The following is a 27,863-nucleotide window of genomic DNA, read 5'->3' as shown; positions in this document are numbered from 1 at the left end:
GAGGAGAAATCCTAATCTCTAACATTGATGAGTATTTATTACATATAATATGTAACACATCAACTCCCTGACAGATAAACTGAGGCATTTGTGGCCCACTACATCGAATGATATACGCGACTCCCCATCAGACAGTCCATGATCAGGGCCGGCGGCTGAGGGTCTCCACTTCTTTCATGAGGCGCAGGCAGAGCTCATCTTGGTAGGGGAGCGCCACACACTGGATGGACAGGGGAAGGCCCACCCCATCTGCAACTGCCTGCAGAGAAAGTGCGTACAGAGGTTTATTAGAGGGGGCAGAAGAGAGACATCCCGTATCACCACTATACAGGGAGAGTCACCAGAGGAGGCAGATGTGACACACTATCTACCTAGCTATCCATCCAGATGGGACAGGGAAGACAGCCATCAAGGATCTGTTCTGCTTTCCCAATAGAGTCACTAGTAGTGATGCAGGACTACTACTCCCATGAGGTACAATGGCCCCTCCCCTTATGCCTTGAACTCACCTCTCTGAAGAGCTTGTCCCAGGGGTCATGGTTGTACCCTCTGTAATGCTTCAAGTCCTTCTCATCATCTACAGTGACAGAACCAACAGGGACAACTCCAGCCGGGAACTGTAAGATGTTGTAGAGCATGGTATAGGAGATTGGGGCTGAGGGTGCAAATAGGGTCAGTGTTGTTCCATTATCTAAGGGACTGAAAATATTTACACCACTGCTGATGAGGGCAATACATGCTTACCGAGCAGTCGCCCATAATAACCGATGTTGAAGGCCGGACCCAACATGGGGCACAGAACCACATCCAGACACAGTTTCCTCCACTCTCTGATAAATTCTGTCTGATAATCCTGGAAGAGGGCGAAACCACAAGAACTGACAATAACATAGAAAGAGGTCTCTTCTGCTCATTCACACAGGGTTTGTTTGTAGTCGTGAAGCCATGAAGGTGCATGAGTCTTCAGAAGCTACATAGATAAATCCCACCAAAAAGCTGATTGGATGGGTGTTCCCCTCAGGGACAGAGTCTTCTCTGCACACTCTCTCTGGGGGCTTCACTACATGTGTGGAACTCACCCCAGGTGTGGAGGTACGGCCAGTCACTTGCCACATGATTAGGTGTGACACCAGTTCTATGGTGGTTGGCCGAGATATAGCTTTACCACCGTGTCGTGACGCCAGTTCCGGTTGGGCACACAGGTATGGTGGCAAACCTGCTTTTATTGAAGTGGGCTGGCTATACCTTGTTCCCCTGTGTACAGTGACCTGCCGGGTTGTTGCAGGGTCCCTTGGGTACTTATCACGGTGGTCCCGAGTGGAGTAGTGACCCACCTAGACTATTGGCACTGCCACCCACAGAAAGTGGAGATGACCCAAGGAAGGTGTGTGGGCTGTGTCGGTGCTTGACAAGGAATCACAGAGTCTCTTTAGCATAAATACAATCTTGTTTACTCTTAAGATACTTGAGATAGGCAGCAAATAATACAGCTTTGCCTTGATATGACACTTTACACTAGATAAGTTACTTAGTAGAAGGAGTAGTACAGTCGTGCTGACTGGGTTGCGAGATGAGAGGTGAAATAGAGGATCAGAAGAGTAGAGAGGAGGATGTCAAGAGAGTCCTGACCCAATGTAGTACTGTGCTCTGCCGGAACTTTGGAGGTAAAGATAGGAGAATACTTGAGAGTAGAGAGAATACTTGTGCCTGTGTTTTGACTCTTTGGTCTTTGCAACACCTATTGCCCACCAATGTCGAGTGACCCATCCTAGAGGGTGACACAAGCCCCAGACCTTGTTTCCTGGGATGAGCGGAATGCTGAGGGTTCCCTGCTGACACCCACGCTGCGAGATAGAGTTCATAGCTTCTAGCAACTCTGCTCTATCCAGTTCCTTTTTTCTTTATGGATACTGTCCTGTACTGTGTTTCTCCTTGACCATGGTGTGAGTTAGGATGATCCCTGACTTGTCCTCTTGTGTTGAAGCTTAACACTGCATAGTGTGGAGTGAGGTTACTTGAGAGGAAACTGCAGCTAGCTGCATGTGCTCTGGTCTACGTCTAGACTGCACAACTTAGACTTTACTGCTTTAGAGAGCATTCTAGCTTGCGTCCTTCCTCTACAGAATCCAAAGGCAAAAGACCCTACACTTCCTCTACCCATGTGACTTCCCTCCTACAGCCCCTGTAAGGTGTGCTGGGGGGGGGTGAGGAGTGCATGTACAGAAGTAAAGAGAGAGATTATAGGTGAAGAGAAGAAAGAACTCTCATTAGTGTGCAGATTCATGTGGTACACAAACAAACAATAACCCTTTGGGTGCTACAGCCGTGCAATATCTAGGTATACATACTTGTAGTATAGACATCTTGTGGCAAAACTCTGGTACTACTACATTACCACTTACTCTTAACAGTACAGGCTTTTACGAAGGGTGTAACCAATAGAAACACCTGTGGTGGGACACCACACTTGCAATACAGGGCCCACACCTCACGGTATGCACCATTAAGGTTCCTCACTTACATACCATCCAAAGTCTGCACCTCACAAAGTCTGGGCTCATAACTACACACCATCTGAGGCCCACACTTCACACAGTCTTGTGTCCTCACTACACACCATCTGGGACCCACATCTCACACAGTCTGGGATCCTTACTACACACCATCTGAATATTTGCTTGTCATATAACCCTGGGTGTAAGCTTTGTAAGGATTCTTGGGAGATTTCTTCCCTTCATGTATACACCTCCTGTATACAGCACATACCTGCAAAGCTGTCTGGTCCAGCCAACAATTTGTTACTGTCCTGAAGGGGCAGAAGAAACATATTAAATGGAGAAAAGATACACTAGTGGCCCCTTAGTGATTTCCGTACTGTATTAGGGCATATCAAGGTCATAGAGAAGGACAATATGTGCTGTGCCAATCTGATAAACCAGGTATTCACCACAGCCGCTGCAGGGAAAATATCCTGCCAGACCAAGCCCAGAAGGGTCTCAAAAGGGCCGTGTGAATATGGCCTAAGGGCCCTATTCCACTGGACGATTATCGTTTGCATAATCGTTAACTATTAACGATCTCAAACGACCGCTATTGCGAAAGACCTGAAAACGTTTACTCATTTCCATGGAACGATAATCGTTACTTATGATCGTAATTGCGATAGTTTTTCTTCGCTATTTATTCGCTATTGCGTTCGTATCTATTGCGAACGACCGAACTATGTCTTATTCAAAGCGAACGTTTTGCAAAAGAGCAACGATAAAAATAGGTCCAGGTCTCATAAAGCGATCAACGATTTCTCGTTCGGTCGTTAATCGTTAACTGCATTTCAACCGAACGATTATCGTTTAGATTCGAACAATTTAACGATAATCTGAACGATAATCGTCCAGTGGAATAGGGCCCTAATTATCTTTAGCAGTAAATGCTGCTTACTTGAAGGACCATCTGTAGATTCAAAGACATCTGGGTTCAATGGTTTTCCCAACCACTGAAGCGCAGTGCATTCTCACCTGGCACCAACAGCAGAAAGAAGAGTCCTGGACATCCGAGGAAACTAGGGAACACATGGAACATTATTATATTATTATATGGACAAAGCGGGGGAGGCTCAATTGCTGTATGACCGTATCCTGTACTTACTATAGGCCGCAGACAGAAGGCTAGGAACCGCTTCATGCCACTTGACATCTTGTAGAGTCGATGACTCTCCTCCATGTTGGGGTCCACAATATTGTTATTACTGAAACAGAAATAGATGTTTTAAAGCTGCGGCCTTGTGGGAAGGGCGCCAATACAACAAAGTTGATATGATGAAGGTTTCTGTAATGGAGAATATCCTAATGTTGTGTAGCAATTGGCATCTCCTATCACTGTGATCACACAAATGTGATCCCTGCTGGCCCCATGGTCTCCACCATTGAAGATGCAGGATTCTGGCTGCATTGAGTATCACTTACAACTTGTCTCCTACTGTTTTCCCTTCATCACTGAATAACGCTGTCTTCAGGAACATGTAATAGGCAAAGTCCACTCGTGGAGGAGTAAAGGGAACAAGCTGAGGAGAAGGCAAAGTGTTACAGAGGAGCAAATTAGGAAAAAATATCCACTATAGAGAAAGGAGATGCAAAAAACAGAGTGACAGGATTAAGGATCACCTGGTGTCCGGCCTCCTCCAGAAGCTTCTTGGTCTCCAGCAGAACTCGCCTCATACTGGGATTGGGCTGGAAAAATCCATCCTCCTCGTAGTATCCAATGCGGAGAGGAATAACAGAGGAGAACTTCTGCAGAGCAAGGAGTGAGGTGAAGGGCCGATCAGACGACACATAGTGCATCCATAAGATAACAAATAACTGGACAGACCTGAATAAACCATTATTACCTCTTCATTGAAATAAAGTGGGGGAACATTGGGGTCCAGCTTGAAAAGTTCATCACACAATAAAGCCTTCATGGTCAGCACCAGACTGTCTATATCTCTTGCCATTGGTCCGACACACAACGGCACTGAAACAAGAGAAACCATCACTACCATCAGTCTACAGTACATCTATCACCCATTACGTGACCCAGCAAACACAATCATTGCCATCGGGCTAAACCTAGGACCCACTACCATGGCCCCACAGACACCATCACTGCTTCAGTCTACCCTTAGGACCTATTACCAGAACCCCATAGACACCACAATGCCATCAGTCTAAACATAGGACCCCCCCTATGACTCCACAGACACATCAGTGCCATCAGTTTGCACCTAGGAACCCCCACAGATGCCATAATTGCCATCAATCTACACAGAGGACCTCTAATCATTACTAATCAGACACCATTACTACAATCAATTTACACCCCATTGACAGCACAATGCCATCAGTCTACATATAGGACCCCCCATGACTCTGCAATTAATCTACATATAGAACAACCCACCATGACCCTGGAGACGCTGATCTTGCCATCATTCTACACATAGGACCCCCCATGACTCTACAGACATCATCATTGCCACCAGTCTACACTTAGGACAAGCCAGCATAACCCTACAGACACTAGCACTGCCATCAGTCTACACCAAGGACCCAACATACCATCACTGAGAAAGAACCCAGCTCGATATACCCTGTGGCTATGGATGTGCTGTAATCTCCCTATAGTAACCAGAAGCCAGTGTACAACCAGTAACCCCTATCCCAATATCCCAAACACTAGAAGATTTCACCGTTACTCCAAATACCCCATCTTTACCTGCAGTCATTCCATCGATACAGGGACGGATGCCATGAGTGCTGCGACATAAAGGAAACGTTATCAGCCATATAATGTCACTGTCCTGCAGCAACATAATGTCACCTTCCTGCACCTTCCTGGGGGAGATCAGGGCAGTTGGACATCAAACTGAACAGCAAGAAATCCTGCATAGACCTAACCCTTCCATTATCATTTGATGATACTTGTGTGAAAGCCTTGTACTGTCTAACTGCAGTGTATGAGATCTGCTCCTTCTATGGGTGGAGGAATGGCTTGTGACTTGAAAAGGTGCGGAGGATGTACATGCAGTGTCCCGGTACCCATGCCCTAGTTACTGTGGTATAAAGTTGTTGTGTGGCTCTCTGTAAATGTCTAAGTCTGTATCTGAGTATAGTGAGTCTAAGGGCCCTATTCCATGTGACGATTATTGTTTGCATAATCGTTAACGATAAACGATTTCAACTGACCGCTATTGCGATCAGCCTGAAATCGGTCACCCATTTACATGGAACGATAATAGTTACTTATGATCGTTCTTGCGGTCGTCTTGTCATATTGTGTTCATTGCTACTGCAAACGACCTCTTATTCAATGCGAACGATTTGCGAACAAGTAACGATAAAAATAGGTCCAGGTCTTATTAAGCGATCAACGATTTCTCGTTCGATGTTTAATCGTTAACTGCTATTCAACTGAATAATTATCGTTTATATCCAAATGAGGTAACGATAATTCGAATGATAATTGTCCCGTGCAATTTGGCCCTTACCTGTATAAATAACCTGTTGGGTTAAAACTTAGCTTTTTATTGCCTCCACTGGTGAATTCTGTGTGTAAAGGATGTATGGAACTTTGGTCACATGACCTTTCCTCTTCTAACGACCAACCTGTTTAAACCTCTACAGGGGGGGACATTTATGAAGACCGGGGTACTGGTACGCCGATCTTAAATTAGTCCCAGCCCCCAATAGCCCTTCCAGATTCACTAAGAGGTGCATGAATTTGTCCTCACCAGCAAAGCTTGTGAGGTAATAAAAATAATGCACCCCTCTAGTCACATCTTCACACTGACCATACAAGATGGAGGCTGCCAATCAAATGGACTATGCTGTCACATTCCCACCGTGCAGCGACCCCACTACCCACCATGTGCCCCTTATGTAATATGAATCCAATGGATTTCCTGGTCCTTACCTCAATCTGTTTGGAGTTGGCTTAAATCCAGCAATGCCACAGGCACTAGATGGGAGACGGATGCTGCCACCAAGATCTGTGCCAATGCCAAGTATGGAGCCTCCACCCCCAATCAGTGCTGCCTCCCCTCCGGAGGACCCTGAGGGCCCCTTGGTCTTGTTATGGGGGTTCAATGTCTTTCCATATATTGGGTTACTGGTCTCAGCGCTGGAAGAGAAATGTGGATGGGATGAATTATAAAGTTTAAAGAAGGGTTGGTATTTGGGGGGTCATAAGTAGAGATGAGCAAACCTGGAGCATGCTCGAGTCAATCCGAACCAGAGGGATAGTCAAAATCCATGTTATTGGTGGTGGGGCCATAAGACACAGAACGGGGTGAGTCAGGAGCCACAGTGGGGAAGGGGTGGTGGGGTTTTGGGGAGGTCAGGAGTTAAAGGGAGGGGGAGTCAGGGGCCACAGAGAGAAGAGGGTTAAGTAAGGAGCCAATTGGGTTTGGGGGGGTCAGGAGTCATGGGGAGGTGCTTTAGGAATCAGGAGCCACATTCCATTAATTAAAAGCCCTAACGACCAATGAATTCATTATATGGAATCGATTGCAAAGGCATTTTCCGAATACTATTTGGAATTAATATATCCTAGATATCAACAATACTCCTTCCATCTCACATCAGAAGCTGCACCTAACCAAAAACTCTTGACTGAATTCTTTGGGCGGACAGCAGAATCTACCCGAGCATATAATGGAGTCTATGGAGCCTGCAGCACAGAGTTTTCTGTTAGAATTACTACATCTGCATATACTCTTACCTTATATTTTCCCAGCACAGGCTGACACTTTATTTGAACCATTTACCAAACAGGAAGTTATACGGGTATTGAAAATTATTCCCAAAAATAAGTGTCCCGGCCTGGACAGAACCCCCCCCCCCCCTTTTTACTACATAGCTTTCCAATCTACATTGATTCCATATCTTACCAAACTGTTCAACTCCGCCCTAAATGGCTCTCCTTTTCCCCTAAACAGTCATTAATGGCCCATATTTCTATTATTCCCAAAGATGGTTGTGATCGCACTAGTAGTAATTACAGACCATTTCTTAACCAATTCCCGCATCGGGAGTAACTGTACATCCTGATGCGGGAGGGTGCATTCAGAGGGGTGCTGCGCGGGGACCCCCCTCTGAACCGCCGCGATCCCGGGTGCCATGTGTAGCCTGGGACCACGGATATTAGCGGGTGTGGTCTGATCACCGATTATACTTTTAAATGCAGCTGTCAAAACTGACAGCTGCATTTAAAAGAATTACTGGCCCCCTTTCCCTGGTGTCTAGCGGGGGATCTCCCCCCCGTGATGCAATCGCGGAGGGGAGATCCCTTTTGCTTACCAAGCCGGGACTCAGCATCGCTCCAATGCTGATTACGGCTTGGCATTCGATTCCTCTGGTCTGCTGCAGAGCGGTGTAATACAGCAATGATCTGATTGATGATTGCTGTATAAAGTATACTGCAGTAATCTCTATGGGAGATCACTGCAGTTATACTGAAAGTCCCCCAGGGGGACTAAAAGTTCATGTATACTGTGAAAAAAAAGTGTTTTTATTAATAAAATATCCCCTCCCCTAATAAAAGTCTAAATCACCCCTCTTTTCCCATTTTATAAATAAAACTAAATAAATAAATAAACAAACATACTTGGTATCATCTTGTGAATAATCACCCAAAATATTAAATTATCACATTCCTGATCTCGCACAGCAAATGGCGTAAGCGCAAAAACCCGCCAAAGTGCATTTTTTGTCACATCAAATCCAGAAAAAGTGTAATAAAAAGTGATCAAAAAGTCGCATATACACAAGTAAGGTACCAATAGAAAGAACAGATCATGGTACAAAAAATGACACCCCACACAGCCCCATAGACCAAAGGATAAAAGTGTTATAAGGCTGGGAATAGAACAATTTTAAACACATTTAGGGGGACATTTATTAAGTCCGATGTTTTTTACGCCGGACTTAAAAATGTCCCCGCATCTCCAGCGCTACGGAGCTGAGGGCTGGAGTAGGTTTTTGGCATAACTGTGAGAGAAAAAAAATAATGAATCGCATGGACTATGAGTCCGCGCCCCCGTTCCGCCCCCTCCACACATTCTCCCCGCCCCCCCCCCCGGCGTACCCTGCGGAAAGTGCCGCTTTGCGAATATTTTTTTCGCAAAATGGCCGTTTTGCAAATAAAATATTCGCAAATCGGCACTTTCCGCCGAAAATCAAAGATACGCCAGATGATACATGTCCCCATTTAGTTTTTTTTAAAGGTTTTAATTTTTTAAAAGCTGTCAAACTAAATAAAAATGCTACAAGTTACATATCATTGTAATCGTACTGACTTGAGGAACATACATAACATGGTCAGTTTTACCATAGGGCGAATGGCGTAAAAACAAATCCCCCCAAAATGATAACAAATTACTTTTTTTTCTATTTCACTGCACGAATAATATTTTTCTGGTTTCACAGAATATTGTATGGAAAAATTAAGTCTGGCATTGCAAAGTACAATTAGTGGTGCAAACAATAAGGGCTCATGTGGGTCTGTAGGTGAAAAAAGCGCTATGGTCTTTTGAACACAAGGAGGCAAGAACGAAAATGCAAAAATGAAAATTTGTCTGGTCCTGAAGGGGTTAACGCTGATCTCAAACTGTTTGACAAATTAGTAGCGTCTAGGCTCCAGAACCTTCCCCCTTACCTTATCAATAGTGTTGAACAAACTGTTCGAGAAAAGTTAGGTTCGAGTCAAACATCTCAATTTTCTTGAACTCAAACTAAATCCAACACTTTAATGTTCGTTCGAGTTAGCGTTCGAGTTCAAGTTAGCGTTTGAGCGCCTTTGTTCCAGCCAATCAGTGCAGACCACACAAAACTGTCAGAAACGTCATTGGTGAGGCCTAGGGGTCTCATTGGCTGCTAAAATCACATGACCATCCTATATAAAACTTACTGTGATGTGTTATGGACGCCATTTTTAGCTCACTCACTGTGCTGGATAGAGTGCTCTCTCAGTGTTTCATTGTTTCCATGCATGCTGCCATTCCGATTAGACAGATAGTGAGATTAGTGAGATTAGTGGGGTGTTTAGCAAGTTTAGACTAGCATTTTTGCAACAAGCATTTTCCTGTCCATAGACAGCATTGCCGTAACAGCAATAGTTAGCTTTGGTATTGCAGGCTGCATATTGGATTTGCAAATTTATACATAGTGCCGAAAAGTGTATTTTGGTGTGCTCACATCTGTTATACCCAGTAATTAATCGTATATCTGATTTGTGTACGGGGATTTTTTCAGTGATTACAGCTGTATTCCTATGATCACACATACGTTCTCTGTCCATTAACAAAAAATACAGAATACTTGACATCTGTTAATTAAAGGGGAACTCCGGATAAGAAAAACTTGTTTTCTATTAAAAGTACATTAAAAGTTATATAGATGTGTCTATATAATGTATTACCATATCTGTGCGGTTCTGCCACACTGGTAGCTGATAAAAATCCAGGAAGTGAAAAAAATGGCCTCTGTGCCAATTCACATAGTCTCCTGCTCCTTCTGCTATCCCCCCTTAGGAGACAAATCTTTCATGTCCAATCTTCTGTCTCACATGGTGTGTGTTTGCTGAGTGCAGGCTGATGATGCAGACAGGGGGCAGGGCGTGATGTCACAGGAGGCTTGGCTGAATCCCCCAATCCCCTCAGTGATCCACCATCTCTGAATGGCCAGAAGCAGGTGCAGCACTAATTTTACTGATTGTGATGGGTGGGGGACTATGATGATCAGCTGAGGGAAAGCATTGCATTCTGGGAACTGCTCAACCAGGAAGGACAAAGACAATACAGAACAACCCCCCCCCCCTTCCCCAAACAAATGGATTTTTGGTTTCAAAACTGGGATAGATAGGTAATTAATGCTATATGCTTTTGCATATCCTTTTTTAATCTGCATATGCTTTTTTAATCTGTACCTGGAGTTCCCCTTTAATCGTACATATGATTTGTCTACGTGGATTTTTCGTGGGTAGATTTGTTTTTGTTTTTTTTTTGTATCTTCTATCATAGATATAATATCTATCTTCTGAACATGGTGAGAACCAGAGGTGGTAGGCGAGTAATATCAGGTGTAGGAAGGGGAGATAGAGGTAGTATAGAAGGTACTACTTCTAGTGCTCCAACCAACATACAAGCAAGAGCATCGTCAGCAGCAGGACCGTTAGGCCTGTCCTCTCTTGCTCGGTTTCCTGTGCGCCTTATTAGTGAACATGTGTCGACAATCTGTTCTTCAGTGGTTAACAGACCCTGAATCAGTCCTCTTTTCCTCTCAGTCACGGTCACAAATCTCTTCATCATCATAGTCAGTCAAACTAGAATCCCGCCTCCTTCACTGAGTGGATCTGAGACGTCACGTCTTGGGCCCGCGTCAGACACCCGGAAACCTCCGGAAACGGGCACCGGAGCGCTGCGATGTGGGACCCGCCGCTTTTCCCTCGGCCACCTCCTCCCCAGTCCCAGCGAAAAACTGCCCCCACGCTGGAGTACCCCTTTAATGTCGGCATTGCCAGGCTGTTGGCTTTGGAAATGTTGCATTTCCGCCTGGTGGACACAGATGGCTTCTGACACGTTCTGGCCCTGACATGTCCCCAGTATCAGATGCCTAGCAGGCATTTCTTTGCAAGAAAAGCTGTCCCTGCCCTGGCTCAGCATGTTGCGGAAAATATATTAAGCGCCTTGGCTGCATCTGTGTCCACCAAGGTCCATCTGACTACAAACACATGGACTAGTAAGAACGGTCAAAGTCGTTACATATGCCTGACTGCTCACTGGGGGACTTTGGTGGCTGACACAGCCTCTGGTGCCTCTGGGTCTCCGTCAACAGTCTCCAAAACTGGTGGGATGGTGCACAGCTAGGATCCCCAACCTCGACAGGTAGCATCACGTGCTAAGAGAAACCAGGCCATTCTTAAATTAATTTGTCTTGGAGACCGTCAACACCGGTCAAGAGCTGTGGAGGGCTCTGCGCACTCAGACCGACCACTAGCTAGGTACTAAGAACCTGGCACCAGGTAAGGTGGCGTGCGACAACGGAAGCAATCTCCGTGCTGCCCTTAATATCGGCAGACTTACGCACGTGCCTTGTCTCGCACATGTCATACACCTGGTTGTGCAGAAATTTACTAAGTGCTACCCTGGTGTTCACGGTCTCCTGAAGAAGGCTTGAGGTTTGAGGCTTGAGGCTTGAGGCTTAGCTCCCACTTCCAACATTCGCACCCTGCTCAGCACGACTGGCATTGTCGCAACTGGATCTGGGCATACCCGTCAATGGTCTCATCTGTGATGTGGCAACACGCTGGAATTCCATGTTCCACATACTCCAGCGATTGTGCCAGCAGCGTAATGCCATTATGCAGTACGAAATGTCGCATGACCTGACTAGAAGTGGTACGTACCTCGGGGTGTTCACTCATAGAGAGTGGAGACAGGTGAAAGATCTGTGCACCATCCTTGCCAGTTTTGAAGAGGCCACCAAAATGGTCAGTCAATACAATGCCCATGTCAGTATCACCGTTCTGATGATATTTTTACTGGAACAAGCGTCCAGAGGAGGAGGCAGACAAGGAACCTTACTCACCGGAGGATGTAGAGGACCCAACTGTTTCACAGTTGTATAGGTCTACTTTAGGCACTGGTTCTAGGTCGAGGGCGGGTGCAGGGCGACAATACAGCTCCCACAGTAGAGCGCATAAGGCTAGTCAGGCCTCTGGTGACGGTCAGGAAAAAGAAGTGAAGGAGGCTGAGGAGGCAGGGGTGGACACCACCGGTACTGATTCCTCTTCACTGTTAAGAGGTTTGCCCAGATTACAGGAGGAGGAGGAGGAAGAGGAAGAAGAAAAAGGAAGAAGACCCACGAAGTTTGGGAGATCACGGTAACATCTCACACATGAGCTTGGATGCTACATTACTTCCAACATGATCCACGCATCAAGGCAATAAAATTGAACAGCAAATACTGGGTGGCAACCCTCCTTTATCCACATTACAAGACCAAAGTGAGCAATTTCTTTCCACCCATAGAAATTGATAGTAGAATGCAGGATTTTGAGACAGTGCTCATTGACCAACTCAAGACATCTTTTGGGTCTTCACATTCTAATGTCACGGCGGAACAGCATCAGCAACGCGGCAGCAGTAGAATCACAAGTAGTCGCAGCAGCAGGAGGCAGTGTGGCAGAACCCTACTGGGTGACATATGGCAATCAATTTTTACCACCTTACCAACGTCGGCAAGGCAGGGCAGCATTATTACACACAGAGACCACCTTAAGACCATGGTTCATGACTATTTGCGCTTCAACATCGATGTTTTTGGACTTTGTCTTGACCCATTCAACTTCTGGGTGTCAAAACTGGATGAATGGCCTGAGCTTGCTCAACAAGCCATAGAAGTGTTATCTTACACAGCAGCCAGCATGTTATCTCGGAACGCACAGCTGGCGGGGTGATAACTGACAAACAAATCCATCTATCCACTGACAATGTGGATCGTTTGACATTGTTTGACGTTTTATAAAAATTAATCAAGCGTGGATCTCTGACCATTTTGTTGCCCAGGTTGCCGATGTCACTGACTAGTAAACTAAAACATGTCTTCTTGAAAATGTGAATTACACATTTCCACTACACTACATCAAAAAGCCCATTTGTTGTCAGTTTGCATTAATGAATAATTTTTTGAAAAATCAATCTCAACATCTATTAGATTAATCAATCTTTGTTACAGAGGAGTTGGTGGTCAATTTTTTTCTGAGTGGGCAAAAAAGCCCATTTTTGTCAGTTTGCATAGCAGAACAATTGTTTTTTTTACAGGGGTTATACAAAAACATGGCCACTTTTCACCCTCTCTTGTCTCCAGTTCAGGTGTAGTTTGCAATTGAGCTCCATTTACTTCAATGGAACTGAGTTTGAAACCCCACCAATCTGAAGACAAGAGAGGGGGAAAAGAGGCCATGTTTTTATAGCACTGGATAACTCCTTTTAATAATATTTTCATCTGTTAGATCAGTGCTTCTCAAACTGTGAGGCGGGCCTCACCAGTGAGGCGCCCCCTAGTTGTTGGTGAGGCTCAGCTGGGGAGCCAGTTTTCAGAAAATTTACTATAATCTCCACAGTCCTTTTGCTGTTTGCAAAAATCTCAATTTTAGCAAAATTATTAATTTATTTAGTACTTGCTTTATTAGTATCTAGCTTGGAAGATGGGTAAAAGGTAGCCCTAGCATTATTTTCAGCTTTTAAATAGACTTTGGTGAGGCCCTGGCACCCTCTTGGTCATTCTGGTGAGGCCCAGGCATTGCCTTGGTCTGTTGGGTGAGGCTCCAGTAGAAAAAGTTTGAGAAGCACTGTGTTAGATGAATCAATGTTTCGAACAGAGGATTTGGTGGTTACATTTATCCTGAGTGGGTACAGAGCCTATCTTTGACAGTCTGCGTAGCAGAACAATTTTTTTTTTTAAATAATGTCTTCATCTGTTAGATATATTGATGTTTCGTACAGAGGAGTTGGTGGTTAAAGTTTTCCTGAGTGGGTAAAAGCTCCCTTTTGTTAGTTTTAGAGGTGAAGTACCCCGCAGGGCCCCGTACCTCTGCATCCCCTATAGCTATGCCACTGTCCTCTTTTCCACTTATCCCTTGAAAGAAATGCAGTATTTTATTCCCCCCTACAGTTTCTCCTACTACATATAGGTGTCAAAATTAACCCCAACATCTCCCATTGACTTTAATGGGGTTCAAGTCCGAGTTCGAGTCGAACCTCGAACTGAACACCACTACTGTTCGAGGTTCAACTAGAACATTTCACTGTTGGATTATCACTACTTTATCAATCCCGACCAAGTCGGCTTCATTCCAAATTGGGAAGGAGAGGAGAGCATGTATAAAGTCCTACAATTGGTTTCCCTAGCACAAACAACAAAAATATCCTCTGTCCTTCTTGAATTAGACGCCATGAAGGCTTTTGACAGGATCAGTTGGCCTTTTATGATTACAGCCCACAAATATTCATTAGCGCAATCTATACTACATACCATGAGCTTTTGGTTAATAATACTTCCTCCCCTTCTTTTCCCATAAGTAATGGCACATGCCAGGGATACCCACTGTCCCCTCTTTTGTTTCTTCTCACAATTGAAACTTTACCTAATAAAAAATGAGAGAACCCCAGGAAATTAAAGGTATCACTGTCGGATCTAGGGAATATAAAGCCTCAGCATTTGTTGATGATATCTTACTGATCTCCTCAAATTTGGAGTCATCCCTTCAATTCATAGAATGCCTTTTTGCTTTTCTTGGTCATATTTCAGGCTTTAAAATAAATATGGTGAAAAGCTTGATCATCCTGAATATACTGTACTTCTTCCAAACACTGCCGATTTCCATCCCTTCAGCCTTCTTTACATTCTTACGCAACATGATTTCCAAATTTATATGGAAATCTTTACGCCCCAGGATGGCTTACTCCACCTTTATGAGACCAGACTCTAAGGGCGGAATAGGTTTACCTGATATAAAATCTTATTACACGGCAGTGCATATGAATAGGGTGTTGGACTGGTTACGCCAGTCAGAACAAAAAGTATGAATTTCCATTGAGGACTACATGGCCCCCATACCTATAAGGTAACTTATTCTAAACACACCCACTATTTTTAACCCTTCGTCTATTACTCACACATGCTCACCAAGGTAATGCTTCGGGTCTGGACCTTAATAGCTACACTAGCCAAATACGTCTCTGTTCCCTCACTTATTCTACAGGTGTTCAGAGATGTTCTCCCCCCTACTGACCCTTCAAAGAAGGGCACGTACCCCTTGTCATTGAGACTTAACAAGCATTCTGTTCAACTTTTCCTACATGGTTTACCACTCACCATAGAAGAGATATGCTCGCTCACCAATATGCCCAGCTTAGATTTGATATCTTTTCATACGATATTAGCAGCACTTAAAGGGGTAACCACCTAAGAGTGAAAAAATGAAATGCTAGCTGGTCTTACTCACCAAGTCCCCCTACGTATTTTGAGCTACTGTTTTTCTAGCTGCTGCCATTCCTGAGTTATAAGTTTTTCTAAAAGCCGAACTATAACCAAGATAGGAAATTCCATGTCCGATTATGCATCTCCCTGATTGGTCCACTTGTGTACTTGCCCCCCTAACTTTCTTTCCTGCCCACTGCTATCATTACTATTGCACAGTAAACCCAGGACTGTTTTTTCACTGATTTTGCATCACATCACCCCAATATGTATTCCATACTAGCCAGGGGCGTAGCTAGGGGTTCAGCCTAGGGGGGGGCGAGTGAGTCTGAGTGGGCCCCAACCAACCTCACCCATAGGGAACCTCAGCAGGTGACAAGGCTTTCTGAATAATAAAGGGAATATTGTTCTACATTACTCATAGTGAATAAGGATAAAGAGCAGTGTAAGAAGTTTCTGTACATTTAACATATAGAACCACAAAAAAATTTACAGTGGTGAGCTGGTTGTGATCATACATCTACAATCCAAGATATGTGATGAGCTGCTAGATATCCATTTCCTATCTATCTCTCTCTATCTATCATCTATCTCTCTATCTATCTCCTATATCTCTCTATCTATCTATCATCTATCTCCTATCTACCTATCTATCTATCTATCTACCTACCTACCTATCTACCTACCTATCTATCTACCAATCTATCTACCTACCAATCTATCTACCTACCTATCTATCTACCTATCTATCTATCTGATCTATCTATCTCTCTATCTCCTATCTTTCTATCTCCTATCTATCTGTCCTATCTATCTCCCCTATCTATCTGTCCTATCTATCTCCTATCTATCTCCTATCTATCTATCTCTCTATCTATCTCTCTATCTATCTCTCTATCTATCTCTCTATCTATCTCTCTATCTATCTCCTATCTATCTCCTATCTATCTCCTATCTATCTCCTATCTATCTCCTATCTATCTCCTATCTATCTCCTATCTATCTCCTATCTATCTCCTATCTATCTGTCCTATCTATCTGTCCTATCTATCTGTCCTATCTCTCTATCTATCTCTCTATCTATCTCTCTATCTATCTCTCTATCTATCTCTCTATCTCTCTATCTATCTCTCTATCTATCTCTCTATCTCTCTATCTATCTCTCTATCTATCTCTCTATCTATCTCTCTATCACATTACAGGAGGAGATATAAGAGGACAATGATCACATGTCCTTCATGCACCAGCATCTTCTCAGCCCCACCCCCTCATGACATCACCACAGGTCCTTCATCCACAAGAATCCTCTCCAGTTCTCAGCCCCGCCCCTTATGACGTCACCACAGGTCCTTCCTCATCGCTCTGCAGGCTGTCTGCAAAAAAAAATAGCTTTTGCAGACAGCATTAAAGGGGTTATCCAGCGCTACAAAAACATGGCCACTTTCCCCCTATTGTTGTCTCCAGATTGGGTGGGGTTTTGAAACTCAGTTCCATTGAAGTAAATAGGGTTTAATTGCAAAGCGCACCTGAACTGGAGACAACAGTAGGGGGAAAAGTGGCCATGTTTTTGTAGCGTTGGATAACCCCTTTAAGCCTCTGAGACCTCAGTGGGCCCCTGCCAGTGTGGGCCCAGGAGCCACTGCCCCCCCTGCACCCCCCAAATTTTGCTTATGATACTAGCTGATTATGTAGCAGAGCTGACACGTGCATGATGTAGCTATGTGCTGCATAACGGGCATCTGTTTACCAGGGGGTGTTGTGTAGGTTTAGAATTCTGCTTGCTGATTGTGAATGAAAACATTCTAGTTCCATCCAGACTCTAAGAACATATATAACACTTACAATACACAGAGCTGTTACACAAAGACAGGTACATATGCCTGCATTCACTGACAGCAAGCAGAGATCGAACTATAACTTTTTATATTACAGAAATTTAGGCTCAGGGACACATGTAAGTTTATGCAAACAGCACAGGTGCATGGAGATGATGCAGATAATGTCTCCTGGGGTTCGGGTTACTAAGTCAATAGACAGCTAACCCAGCCCCCTCAGAGGAGATCATATGTCCTGTGACAACAAAAGGGAGGGGAGAAGAGGGAGCTGAGCATGGTCAGAGTGGACCTAGAGTAGAGGATTTAAGACATCAAGAGCGGATAAGAATGAGGGGAAAAAAAGGCCGCCTTTAGGTCTCCTTTTCACTTTTTATAAACAACTTTTATCTCTGAAAATAACTGAATGGACAAGTCTGGAATGCAAAAATCGATCAAATCTATAGACTAGAAGAATTGGCGTATTGGGAACATAGATCACATACAAAATTCTCCAAAATATGGTCCCCATGGGCTAAATAAAGAAAATTTCATACTACTGGGACACCTATTACAGTACCAGCCCTTCCTCACACCCCTTAACATGTTATAATCCAGGCCTGGATTAGGGGAGAGCTGAGGAGCATTTGTACTGCTTTTATGCTGCTTTAACACTGTATTTTTTCACAAAGAGATGTTGTTCTGGTGGGGTCAGCATAGACATATACTGTATTTCTAGTTATCCTCCTACTTTTGTGGGAAAACTATGTAGACTCCCCCCCCCCATACCCAAAGAGAGCAGGGGAGGGGGGAGTCAGAGGCCACAGAGAGAAGCAAGGGGAGGGGAGAGTTGGGAAGAACATAAAGGGGGGGAGGGTCAGGAGCCACAGAGAGGAGGGGTGAGTCAGAAGCCACAGAGAGGAGAAATTGGAGGAGGAGCCAGGAGCCACGGGGGGGGGGGGGTGTCAAGTGCCACAGAGAGGAGGGGGAGTCTGGAGCCACAGACAGGGGGGCCAGTCAGAATGCCACTGGGGGGGGGGCGGGGGCCACAGAGGAGGCAGGGGGTAGATGGTGCTAACAGGCAGGAACCGGTGCAGCTGCAGGGTATAGCGTTGTCACGGTGTAGGCACAAGGGTGATACAGCTGGAAACCGGACTCCTGACCATGCGGGAATACTGGGCATGCGATTCCTCGTTGTCCTTAGTCAGGGCACCAATTATCACACCAATGCCAAGGTTCAGAAACAACGGTAGTTGTATATTTATTGTAACAGTGGTAACTAGTAGCAACAGTCTCTCCGGATGCAACAGGGAATAAGGCAATCTTGAATAAAGCAGAGTAATGGGTGATGCTGCAATAGGCTGTAAGAGTAGCGTGCTGAATGATGGGAGTAGTAGTGAAACTGAAGTTGAGATGCTGGGTGGAATGAGACCTGAATGAAATACTTGCTGTTGATGATTAGAGAAGATGATGAGAGGAACAACTGAAGAATCGACACCCAGATGAGAATCTTGAGACTTGAGACAGGAACACAGCCAGTGGACTGGAGCAGCAGAGCACACGCAGGCCTCTCTCTTAGCAGGGAGAGAGGACAAAAACACTTGTCTCCCTGAAGGTGGAGGACAAGACTGAGGTAGAACAGGAAGTCACATGGTAACCCCAGCCAAAGCTCGATGACCATTGGAAATACCATGGAAGCAGGGCACAGTCACGTGACATCCAGCCATTGCATCATCACACCATTAGGCACATACAGAGAAATATACATGAGAAGTACCATACTTGACCACTGGGGGGGGCGACATAATACCATTAGGCACTGATACCTGAATAGATATACAAGAAATGAATGGAATAGCAGACCTGAATACTGAAAAGGGTAACACAATACACGCAGTTTGCAGTGGGCCATAGCTTTCCAGAACAGAACTGGTTATAATACAAGTGCGAGCATGAGAAGGGCTGTTCTGGGACACTGCATTTGTATACCAGAGTATCGATGGATTAATAGGGGGGAGGTTGTTTTACTTCAGACCCTGTACTCACCTCAGCAAAGTCTGGGGTACATTAGTCTTGGTGAAAACGATGGCCCCCTGCTTCTTAAGGACATTGACAATGAAGCTGTCCTCCTCCTCCAGGACATCCAGATACTGAACCAGACCACAGGTGGAGGGGTGACCCTGAAAATGCACCCCAGATCTAGTTAGTTGCCCCCCAATCTTCCACAGTCCTTTTTTGGAGAGTTTACAATCTAATCACATGAGAAGAAGTTCAGACCTGGAGAGCAGCTATTACCTGATAGCCAACATGTTCCTTTATAGAGACCGGGATGCCATACAGGGGGCCCCTCACGCTGCAATCCCTCAACCCCTTCAGCTGTGACTCACAGTCGCCCAGGAAAACTGTCACACAATTCAGGTCGTCATTTACTTCTAGGGCCTGCAACAATTAGAATGCCATATCTGAGAGACATGAAAAACCAGAACCCCTATATCTGAGCCTGAGACATGAGAACATATAGCCACTGACCTTCTCTATGTAGGAGTAGAGGACGCTCTCAGGGGTCAGGGCCCCATCCCTAAGCTTCTGGCTCAGCTCCGGTAAGGTCAGCTCCAGGATCCCCCTGCCATCCACTCCAGGATTCTGGAAGAAAAACTGTTATGAGATGCCATCACAGTGTTATCAATGTTAAACTAAGGGTCCTATTACACAAAGCGATTTTTAATGATTAACGACTAACGATAAACAATCGCAAACGAGATTGTTTATCGTTAACCCAAAATCGTTCACCATATTACACAGACCGATAGTCGTTAGTTATGATCGTTACTATGATCGTTTGCTCCAACTGCTCGCAGCAAAACAATTAACAATGTGCAATTACACTGAACGATCATTGAAAAAATGCGGAACTAGAGCGAACGAATGTGGAATTACAGCAAACGATTAACGATGATTTTAGGTTCAGATCTAAATAAACGGTCAACAACACACGAACGATTTGCCTGCAATTACGCAGAACGATCATTTAAATTCGAACGATATAACGATTTTTTGCACGATAATCGTCCCGTGTAATAGGGCCCTAATTGCACAGCTTTTCAGCCAAGTTATCAGCCAATTGTTTTACAGTCTGATGCCAAGAATGAACTGTGAGTGAGATGCCACACCTGTCACCTCCCATCAGTCTTGTTCAGTCATGAGTGGGCATCCGCCTTGGGGTAAATAATTCTGCTGAAGGTGAAGTTGGTTATTAACAGTTCACATAACCCTGTAACATGTATAGAGGCTGCTCCACCTCATATAATCCTGTAAAAGGCATACAAGCTGCTCCTCCTCGTCTAACCCTAAAACGTATATAAAGGTCGCTCCTCTTCATATAACCCTGTAACATGTATGGAGGCCCCTCCTCATCTAACCCTATAACATGTATAGAGGCTGCTCATCATATAACCCTGTGACATGTTTAAAAGGAATCTGTTATCAGAATATGGCCTATTGTTTAAATCAAGTTTTTCTGTTATCATATTGTTTAAGACTGTTTCTTTCTAATTTTTCATTTCACTATTTATATTATAAAATAATCCTGAAATCTTGCAGTTTTCATTCTCACCACTAGGTGTAAAAAAAAGCTGAGACTTCCTGTTCTGTCTGTAACGATAAATAGGAGGCTGCTGTAAAGTGATGTTTCACATTCATCTGAAGGGGGCAGGTCCGGTCTACTGTCATCTACGTCGATGAGGTTGTCCAGGGAGCACAGCTAAAGCCTTCTGCTCCCTTGCACTTTAACTCCCCCCCCCCCCCCCCCCAAGACATGAGAAGACAAGTCTAAGTCACAACCATGGTGGCAAAACACGGACGCATGTGTAGTGTACCAGAGCATGGTTCCTGTGGCTGGGCTGAGGATGGCACCTGTAAACAAGTGTTTTATTGTCTAAACTGTTATTTGTATTTCTCTGTACCAGTAACTGGCAGGCAGAGATGGGTTACATGCTTTGCACTGCACACAACACACTACAGCGACATCTACTGACCTTAGTGGGAACTGCTTAGGTAGTGTGGTAAGCTTGGAAGTTGCTAGAAGGGGGTGTGGTTATGCAGATAGGCCCCCTATATAAGGCTAGCTGTTGCAGTGTTTAGCTGAGACAAGAGACTAGTGAGACAAGTGACCAGCTGTAGAGGGAATAACATCACCTCAGGAGATCACCACAGAGAGAAAAGCTGCTGAGGGGAACAAGGAGAAAGATCTTACACAGAGCAGCAAGAGAACAAACAGCTGGAGGTGAGAGAAAGAGAGACCTTGAGAGACAGTTTGTCAGGTGCCCCCTCAGGAAAGGGCCAGCACATATACAGTCAGTGGGAATCCTAAAGACAGACACCCAGTGGAGAGACTTGGCTGTAAGGGGAGCTGAGTTAACTTAGGCCTTGGCACCCATCTTCCTGACATTCGGGGGGTAGGATTGACTAGGACCCCTGGATCCTCTGGGACCCGAAAGTTGTGGCCTAAGGCCCGGCCCAGTAATTTTGCAGGAAGCTCCCTGGCAGACAGGGAGGGGAGAAGCAGACTCAAGCACCATTGGGGAGAAGTCCACAGGATCACAGTGCTCACCAGCGTCCCACACGTACTGGCAGACCAGGACCTAAGGCAGGTCGTCTCTCTACACACCACCAGGCTCTCACAAGCACAGTAGCTCAGTCAAAGCCGCCAGTATTCATCACTGTATGCTAAAGGACTGTAACACCTGCAAGTCTTACAGTAAAGGAGTTGTTGTTACACTGCCTCCCTCCTTGTCTCCCTGTTGTCTGGTCCACCTGCACCACACCACCATCAAGGGCCATATTACCAGGCAGCAGTATTTTGGGGTTGGCCCCGGGGGAACTACAGGTCCACACCACCGACCACCTTACACACGGGTGCAGCCCCCCTACAGAAACCGCTGCAGCAGCCACAGAAGAGAGAGAGATACCCGGGAAGCGCCAGAGAGTCCCCCTGTATCTGCAGAAGCCCTCGTGCCCACCTGTGACCGTGACAAGTTCCAGCCATCCTGCAGGTATAGCACACTCTCCCCCTGCAGCCCTCAGTGCATCCCCTCACAGAGGAGCTCAGCGCCACGCTCAGGAGAGACTACCATCACCATCATCCTCTCCTCATTCCCCTCACTTCCCATTACCCCGGCTCGCTGCACATGTGATGTCCAATAGTTGCACTAATGTCACTAAATGCTGTCAAAAACATCTCGGCCGTGATGACAGCCCCGATAACTATGTAAAAAAAATATATTAGAAAAAAAATATGTTTCAGTATCTGGTTCTATTTAGTAAGGGCACGTTCACACTACAAATTTGCCACTGAATCCCTCCTGCTATGTCATAGAATGGGAGGGCTCGGGCGCCTCCACTCTCTGCACGCGAGCTCTCCCATTAAAAAAACATAGCAGGAGGGATCTGGCTTGGAGTCTGTGGACGGAGGTTCCCGTCAGAATCTCTGCGACAAATCCGTAGTGTGAATGGGCCCTAAAAGAAAATTTAAGTGATACATTCCCATAAAGCCCATTGTACCTGCAGTGTCCTGAAATCTATGTGCCACTGCTGGGTTCTCCTTTCATTTTGTCAGCACTGAGGTATTTGCTGTGTCTAGGCTCTTTATATAAGGCCGTATTCACACAATCCATGCTCGCTCTGTGAATAACGGAGGGCACGGACGTGGAATCTCTGTCCTGGAGTGTTTACCTGCACAGCATGACGTATCTCCATGGCACTGTAGTGACCGAGCCACGCGGCTCAGTTTCAAATGGTTTCCCCACTCCTGGCATGATATTGATACATCATGCTGTGCAGGGAAACACTACAGGACAACCTGTCTACATCTAGGGGGACTGATCTACGTTTTTGTCAGCTGACACAAGATTATCTCCAGTGTGTTGGAGAAGCTGCTGTTTCACCAAAGTACCCCGCTGACTACTGCTCGATCACTTTGGAATAACTCAAGGGATTAACTCCAACTGTTTGGCCTAGACTGAGGCCGTATTCCTGGATATGAGTATCCTCTTCTACCTATCCACAAGTAAAGTCACACAGTCACCCTGACAGAGTTCTGCACTACTTAGACAAAACTGCTTGTTGTGAACTTGTTACCAAAATGCACTGTACTGTTGCTTTATAATAACGTGCACGTAAAGTTGTTTATCTGGTTAAAGGGGTTATCCAGCTTAAAAAAAAAAATTCTTTCATATAAACTTGTGTCAGAGAGTTATATACTGTAGATTTGTAATTTACTTCTATTTAAAGGAGAAGTCTGGTGAAAATTTTTGTTAAAGTATTGTATTGCCCCCCAAAAGTATAACAAATCACCAATATACACTTATTACGGGAAATGGTTATAAAGTGTTTTTTTCCCCATGCACTTACTACTGCATCAAGGTTTCACTTCCTGGATAACATGGTGATGTCACGACCTGACTCCCAGAGCTGTGCGGGCTGTGGCTGCTGGAGAGGATGATGGGAGGGGGACACTGAGGGACACAGGGCACTGGAGGGACACTGAGCATCCCCCTGCCATCATTCTCTCCAGCAGCCACAGCTCTAGAGTCGGGTCGTGACATCACCATTTTATCCAGAAAGTGAAGCCTTGATGCAGTAGTAAGTGCAGGGGAAATAGCACTTTATAAGCATTTCCCGTAATAAGTGTATATTGGTGATTTGTATAACTTTTGGGGGGGCAATATAATACCGTAATTAAAGTTTTCGACAGACTTCTCCTTTAAAAATCTCAAGTCTTGCCATACTTATGGTGCCTTTACACAGAGAGATTTATCTGACAGATTTTTGAAGCCAAAGCCAGGAACAGACTATAAACAGAAAACAGGTCGTAATGGAAAGACTGATATTTCTCCTCTTTTCAAATACATTACTGGCTTTGGCTTCAAAAATCTGTCAGATAAATCTCACTGTGTAAAGGCACCCTTTTAAAGTGACTGTACCACCAGGCCCAGGCTGAAGCACTGGAGGCGGGCCGACCCACCCATAGTGGGAGGAAACCCTAGCCCCTCTATGGTAGGGTTCCATTGATTCTAATGGAGTCATGTCACGGAGGGGCTGGGGTTTCTTCCCACTAAGGGTGGGTCGGCCCGCCTCCAGTGCTTTAGCCTGGGCCTGGTGGTACAGTCACTTTAACCCCTTAACGACAAAGGGCATATATTTACGCCCTATTGCCGGTAAGGGCGTTCAGAGCGTGGCCGCGCGGCGACCCCGCTCTGAACCGCAGTGGTCCCGGGTGCCGCTTGTAGCCCGGGACCGCAGGTATTAGCGGGCACGGTCCGATCGACGTGCCCGCTAATACAGTAATCAGATGCAGCTGTCAAACATGACAGCTGCATCCGATTACCAGATTCAGCTTATCCCTGGTGTCTAGTGGTGGAGATCGCTCCCCCAGGACGTTGTCCCAGAGGAGCGATCTCCTTGTCTGAAGCCGGCCGGGGACCGCTCCAAGATGGCGCCGTCCCCGACTCGGCACTCGTTTACTTCCGGCTGCAGCAGCCGGAAGTAAACGAGTGCCTATCTCCTGGATCTCTGCAGCAAATCTATGCTGCAGAGATCTCTATGAGATATCAGTGCACTTATACTAGAAGTCCCCCAGGGGGGCTTCTAGTATAAGTGTAAAAGTAAAAAAAAGTGTTGGTGTCAATAAATAGCCCCCTCCCCTAATAAAAGTCTGAATCACCCCCCTTTTCCCAGGTTATAAATAAAAGTAAATAAATAAATAAACAAACAAACATGTTTGCTATCGCCGCGTGCGTAATTGCCCGAACTATTAATCACATTCCTGATCTCGCACGGTAAACGGCGTCAGCGCAAAAAAATCCCAAAGTGCAAAATTGCGCATTTTTGGTCGCATCAAATCCAGAAAAATTGTATTCAAAAAGTCGTATATGCGCAAGCAAGGTATCGATAGAAAGTAAACATCATGGCGCAAAAAATGACACCTCACACAGCCCCATAGACCAAAGGATAAAAGCGTTATAAGCCTGGGAATGGAGCGGTTTTAAGTGACATATATTTGTTTACAATGGTTTGAATTTTTTACAGGCCATCAGATACAATATAAGTTATACATGTTATATATCGTTGTAATTGTAACGACTTGAGGAACATGCATAACAAGTCAGTTTTACCCCAGGGCGAATGGCGTAAAAACACATTTCCCCCAAATAAACAAAATGCGGTTTTTTTTTTTAAAATTTCACCACACATTTATTTTTTTTCCTGTTTCACAGTGTACTTTATGCAAAAATTCAGCCTGTCATTGCAAAGTACAATTAGTGACGCAAAAAAATAAGGGCTCATGTGGGTTTCTAGGTGGAAAAATGCAAGTGCTATGGCCTTTTAAGCACAAGGAAGAAAAAACGAAAACGCAAAAATCAAAATGGGCTCTGTCTTTAAGGGGTTAAGCTACTATATATCCTGCAGAAGGTGTTTTATTTACATTCAGACAGTGCTCTCTGCTGACATCTCTGGCAGAGACAGGAACTGTGCTGAGCAGGAGAGGTTTCCTTTGGGGATTTGCTGCTGCTTTGGACAGTTCCTGACATGGACAGAGATGTCAGCAAAGAGAACTGTTTGTGAATGTAAATAAAACAACATTTCCTGCAGGATATATAGTAGCTTGGGAAGATTTTTAAATAGAAGTAAATTACAAATCTATATAACTTTCTGATTTGAAAGAAAAAAAAATTTCCGCTGGACAACCCCTTTAAGTACTCTGGACTCTGTACTTACTCTATTGCACTGTAACACAACACCAGGGCAGACACACCTTTTCCAGGTGTGTGGCGACCCAGGGAGGGTATATACCACTCTGAGTCCCGTGACAAGTGCTACAACAGTACGACAAAACCTGCCCTTGCAAGGAACACCTAACACCTCTTGGTTACCACAGTACCTGTTCATGATATTTCTCTATTGCCTTCCTCATCAGCCGCACGCTCTCCTCCCTCCTCTTCCTCTCTTCCTCTATTCTTCTGCGGATTTGCCGTCTCTTCCTCCATCTCAGGACAAGTAAAGATGCAGCCAAGATGCAGCCTGTGCTCACCAAGAGCTTACCCTCCAGGAGGTGCTCAGAGAGGACAGCAGCCATCTTCACCTGCATTCTGCACAGTCTGATGATTCAGCTCCAAAGTACTGATTGCATTGCAGACATCAAGGTCATCTGTGTTTTAGACTCCAAACCTGCCAACTTTTGCTGAGAGCAAAGAGGGACATTCAAGGAAGGTGCCATGCCCCCATAGTCACACCCTCATAGCTATGCTAGGCACTTCCTTCACTGCTGTTTACACAGTCACAGGGTTGTGCCACAAGCTACAGAATTTTTTGCAACTTTTTTGACAGGAAATATCAGAAAAAAATAAAAGCGGGCAAAAATCAGAGGTGGAGTCATACCGCACGGTTACTGACCAAATCCAGTAAACCGAGACCAATTATCAGGGGAGGGGCAACTTGGGTAATTGTTCCTAATCCCCAGAGGGATCTCTGCAGCTGCTGTGGATCAGATTCAGGAGCACACGGCAGCAGCCTGCACCATCCGGATCCGCAATGCATTCCGTGAAAAAATAGGACATGTCATAACTTGAACGGGATCAAGGCACAGATTCCCCCATAGAAGTCTATGAGATCTGTACTACAGGTTCCAGAATGCATTGCGTTTCCTCAGCTGATGATCACAGTCCCCCACCCTGCCTATTCCCCGCCCAAAGCTGTTGCAGAACATCTAGGCAGTGTTCACACATTGCAGTTTTATTGTGTTACTGAATTATTTGCAGTACTTTATAATTTCATTGTGGTCCCACCCACATAGCACGCTGTATTCTCTACCTGTGACACTGATATTGGAATAAAGTAAAGAACTTTTTGAATTTAGTTACAAAAAAAAATTCTTTTCATCTCCACACACATATTATGATTAAGTATCTTTTATCTTTGAAGTTGAGCCCCACAATAATTACCTTACATGGGATATAGTGTTTATGCCTCGTTTTTTGTCCAGGTGGGATTGGCAGTACCGGCTCTGATCCTTTCTGCCGTTTAGCCAGTGGCGTAGCTACCATGGAGGCAGGGAAGGCAGTTGCTATGGGGCCCGGGCCTGCCACCATGGTAGCTACATCTCACTGCACCCACATTCTGTGTCGGACTGAGCCACGGAGGATCCTCTGGTGGGCCGACCTCCTAATGTAATTACCTCGGCTGAGAGAGAGGTCCCGCCCACCAGCCAGGGTTCCTTGCAGAGCAGAATCGCTGTAATTCTTCTACACTGCTTCCCCTTTCCTTCCGGCACATGTGACCTCAGAGGCAGACTCCTCCCCCTCCTCTCCTGCCTATGCGGCTCTTTGCTTGTCTCCAGCATGAGAGTCTGGTCATGTGATGTGTGCCCGACCCTGCCGAGCAGTGAAGGAAACAGATGGGAGAGGGAGGCCAGGCCAGGCCCGGATTGGTAATCTGGCAGGCCGGGCAAATGCCCGCTGGGCTGCCTGATTACCAATCAGAG

General features: G+C 45.3%; 1 protein-coding gene across 3 annotated transcripts; it reads right to left on the bottom strand.

The window, feature by feature from the left end:
• Positions 1-12: 12 nt before the first annotated feature.
• On the bottom strand, positions 13-27,863 carry LOC138799689 (vitamin D3 hydroxylase-associated protein-like). 3 transcript variants are annotated; one of them, XM_069981192.1, is made up of 15 exons: positions 27,558-27,863; positions 19,856-19,969; positions 19,622-19,765; positions 19,373-19,506; positions 6,448-6,654; positions 5,251-5,291; positions 4,385-4,509; positions 4,161-4,286; positions 3,963-4,060; positions 3,646-3,745; positions 3,516-3,559; positions 2,767-2,806; positions 745-853; positions 510-655; positions 13-259 (listed from the first exon to the last, which is right to left on the bottom strand). In XM_069981192.1, exons 1-15 carry the CDS (start codon positions 27,720-27,722, stop codon positions 143-145), a joined length of 1,710 nt encoding a protein of 569 aa, XP_069837293.1. In that variant the 5' UTR covers positions 27,723-27,863; the 3' UTR covers positions 13-142. The 3 variants fall into 3 exon arrangements, 2 of the variants coding, with proteins under 2 accessions (XP_069837293.1, XP_069837292.1); XM_069981191.1 differs by lacking the exon at positions 27,558-27,863 and adding an exon at positions 26,265-26,808; XR_011364297.1 differs by lacking the exon at positions 27,558-27,863 and adding an exon at positions 26,265-26,812 and having other exon boundaries at positions 171-259; positions 510-617.

This window comes from Dendropsophus ebraccatus, chromosome 8 (genome assembly GCF_027789765.1).
Source record: "Dendropsophus ebraccatus isolate aDenEbr1 chromosome 8, aDenEbr1.pat, whole genome shotgun sequence".
Lineage (NCBI taxonomy): Eukaryota > Metazoa > Chordata > Amphibia > Anura > Hylidae > Dendropsophus > Dendropsophus ebraccatus.
The sequence above is the reverse complement of the archived record's forward strand: the minus strand, read 5'-3'. Positions and strand labels throughout refer to the sequence as shown.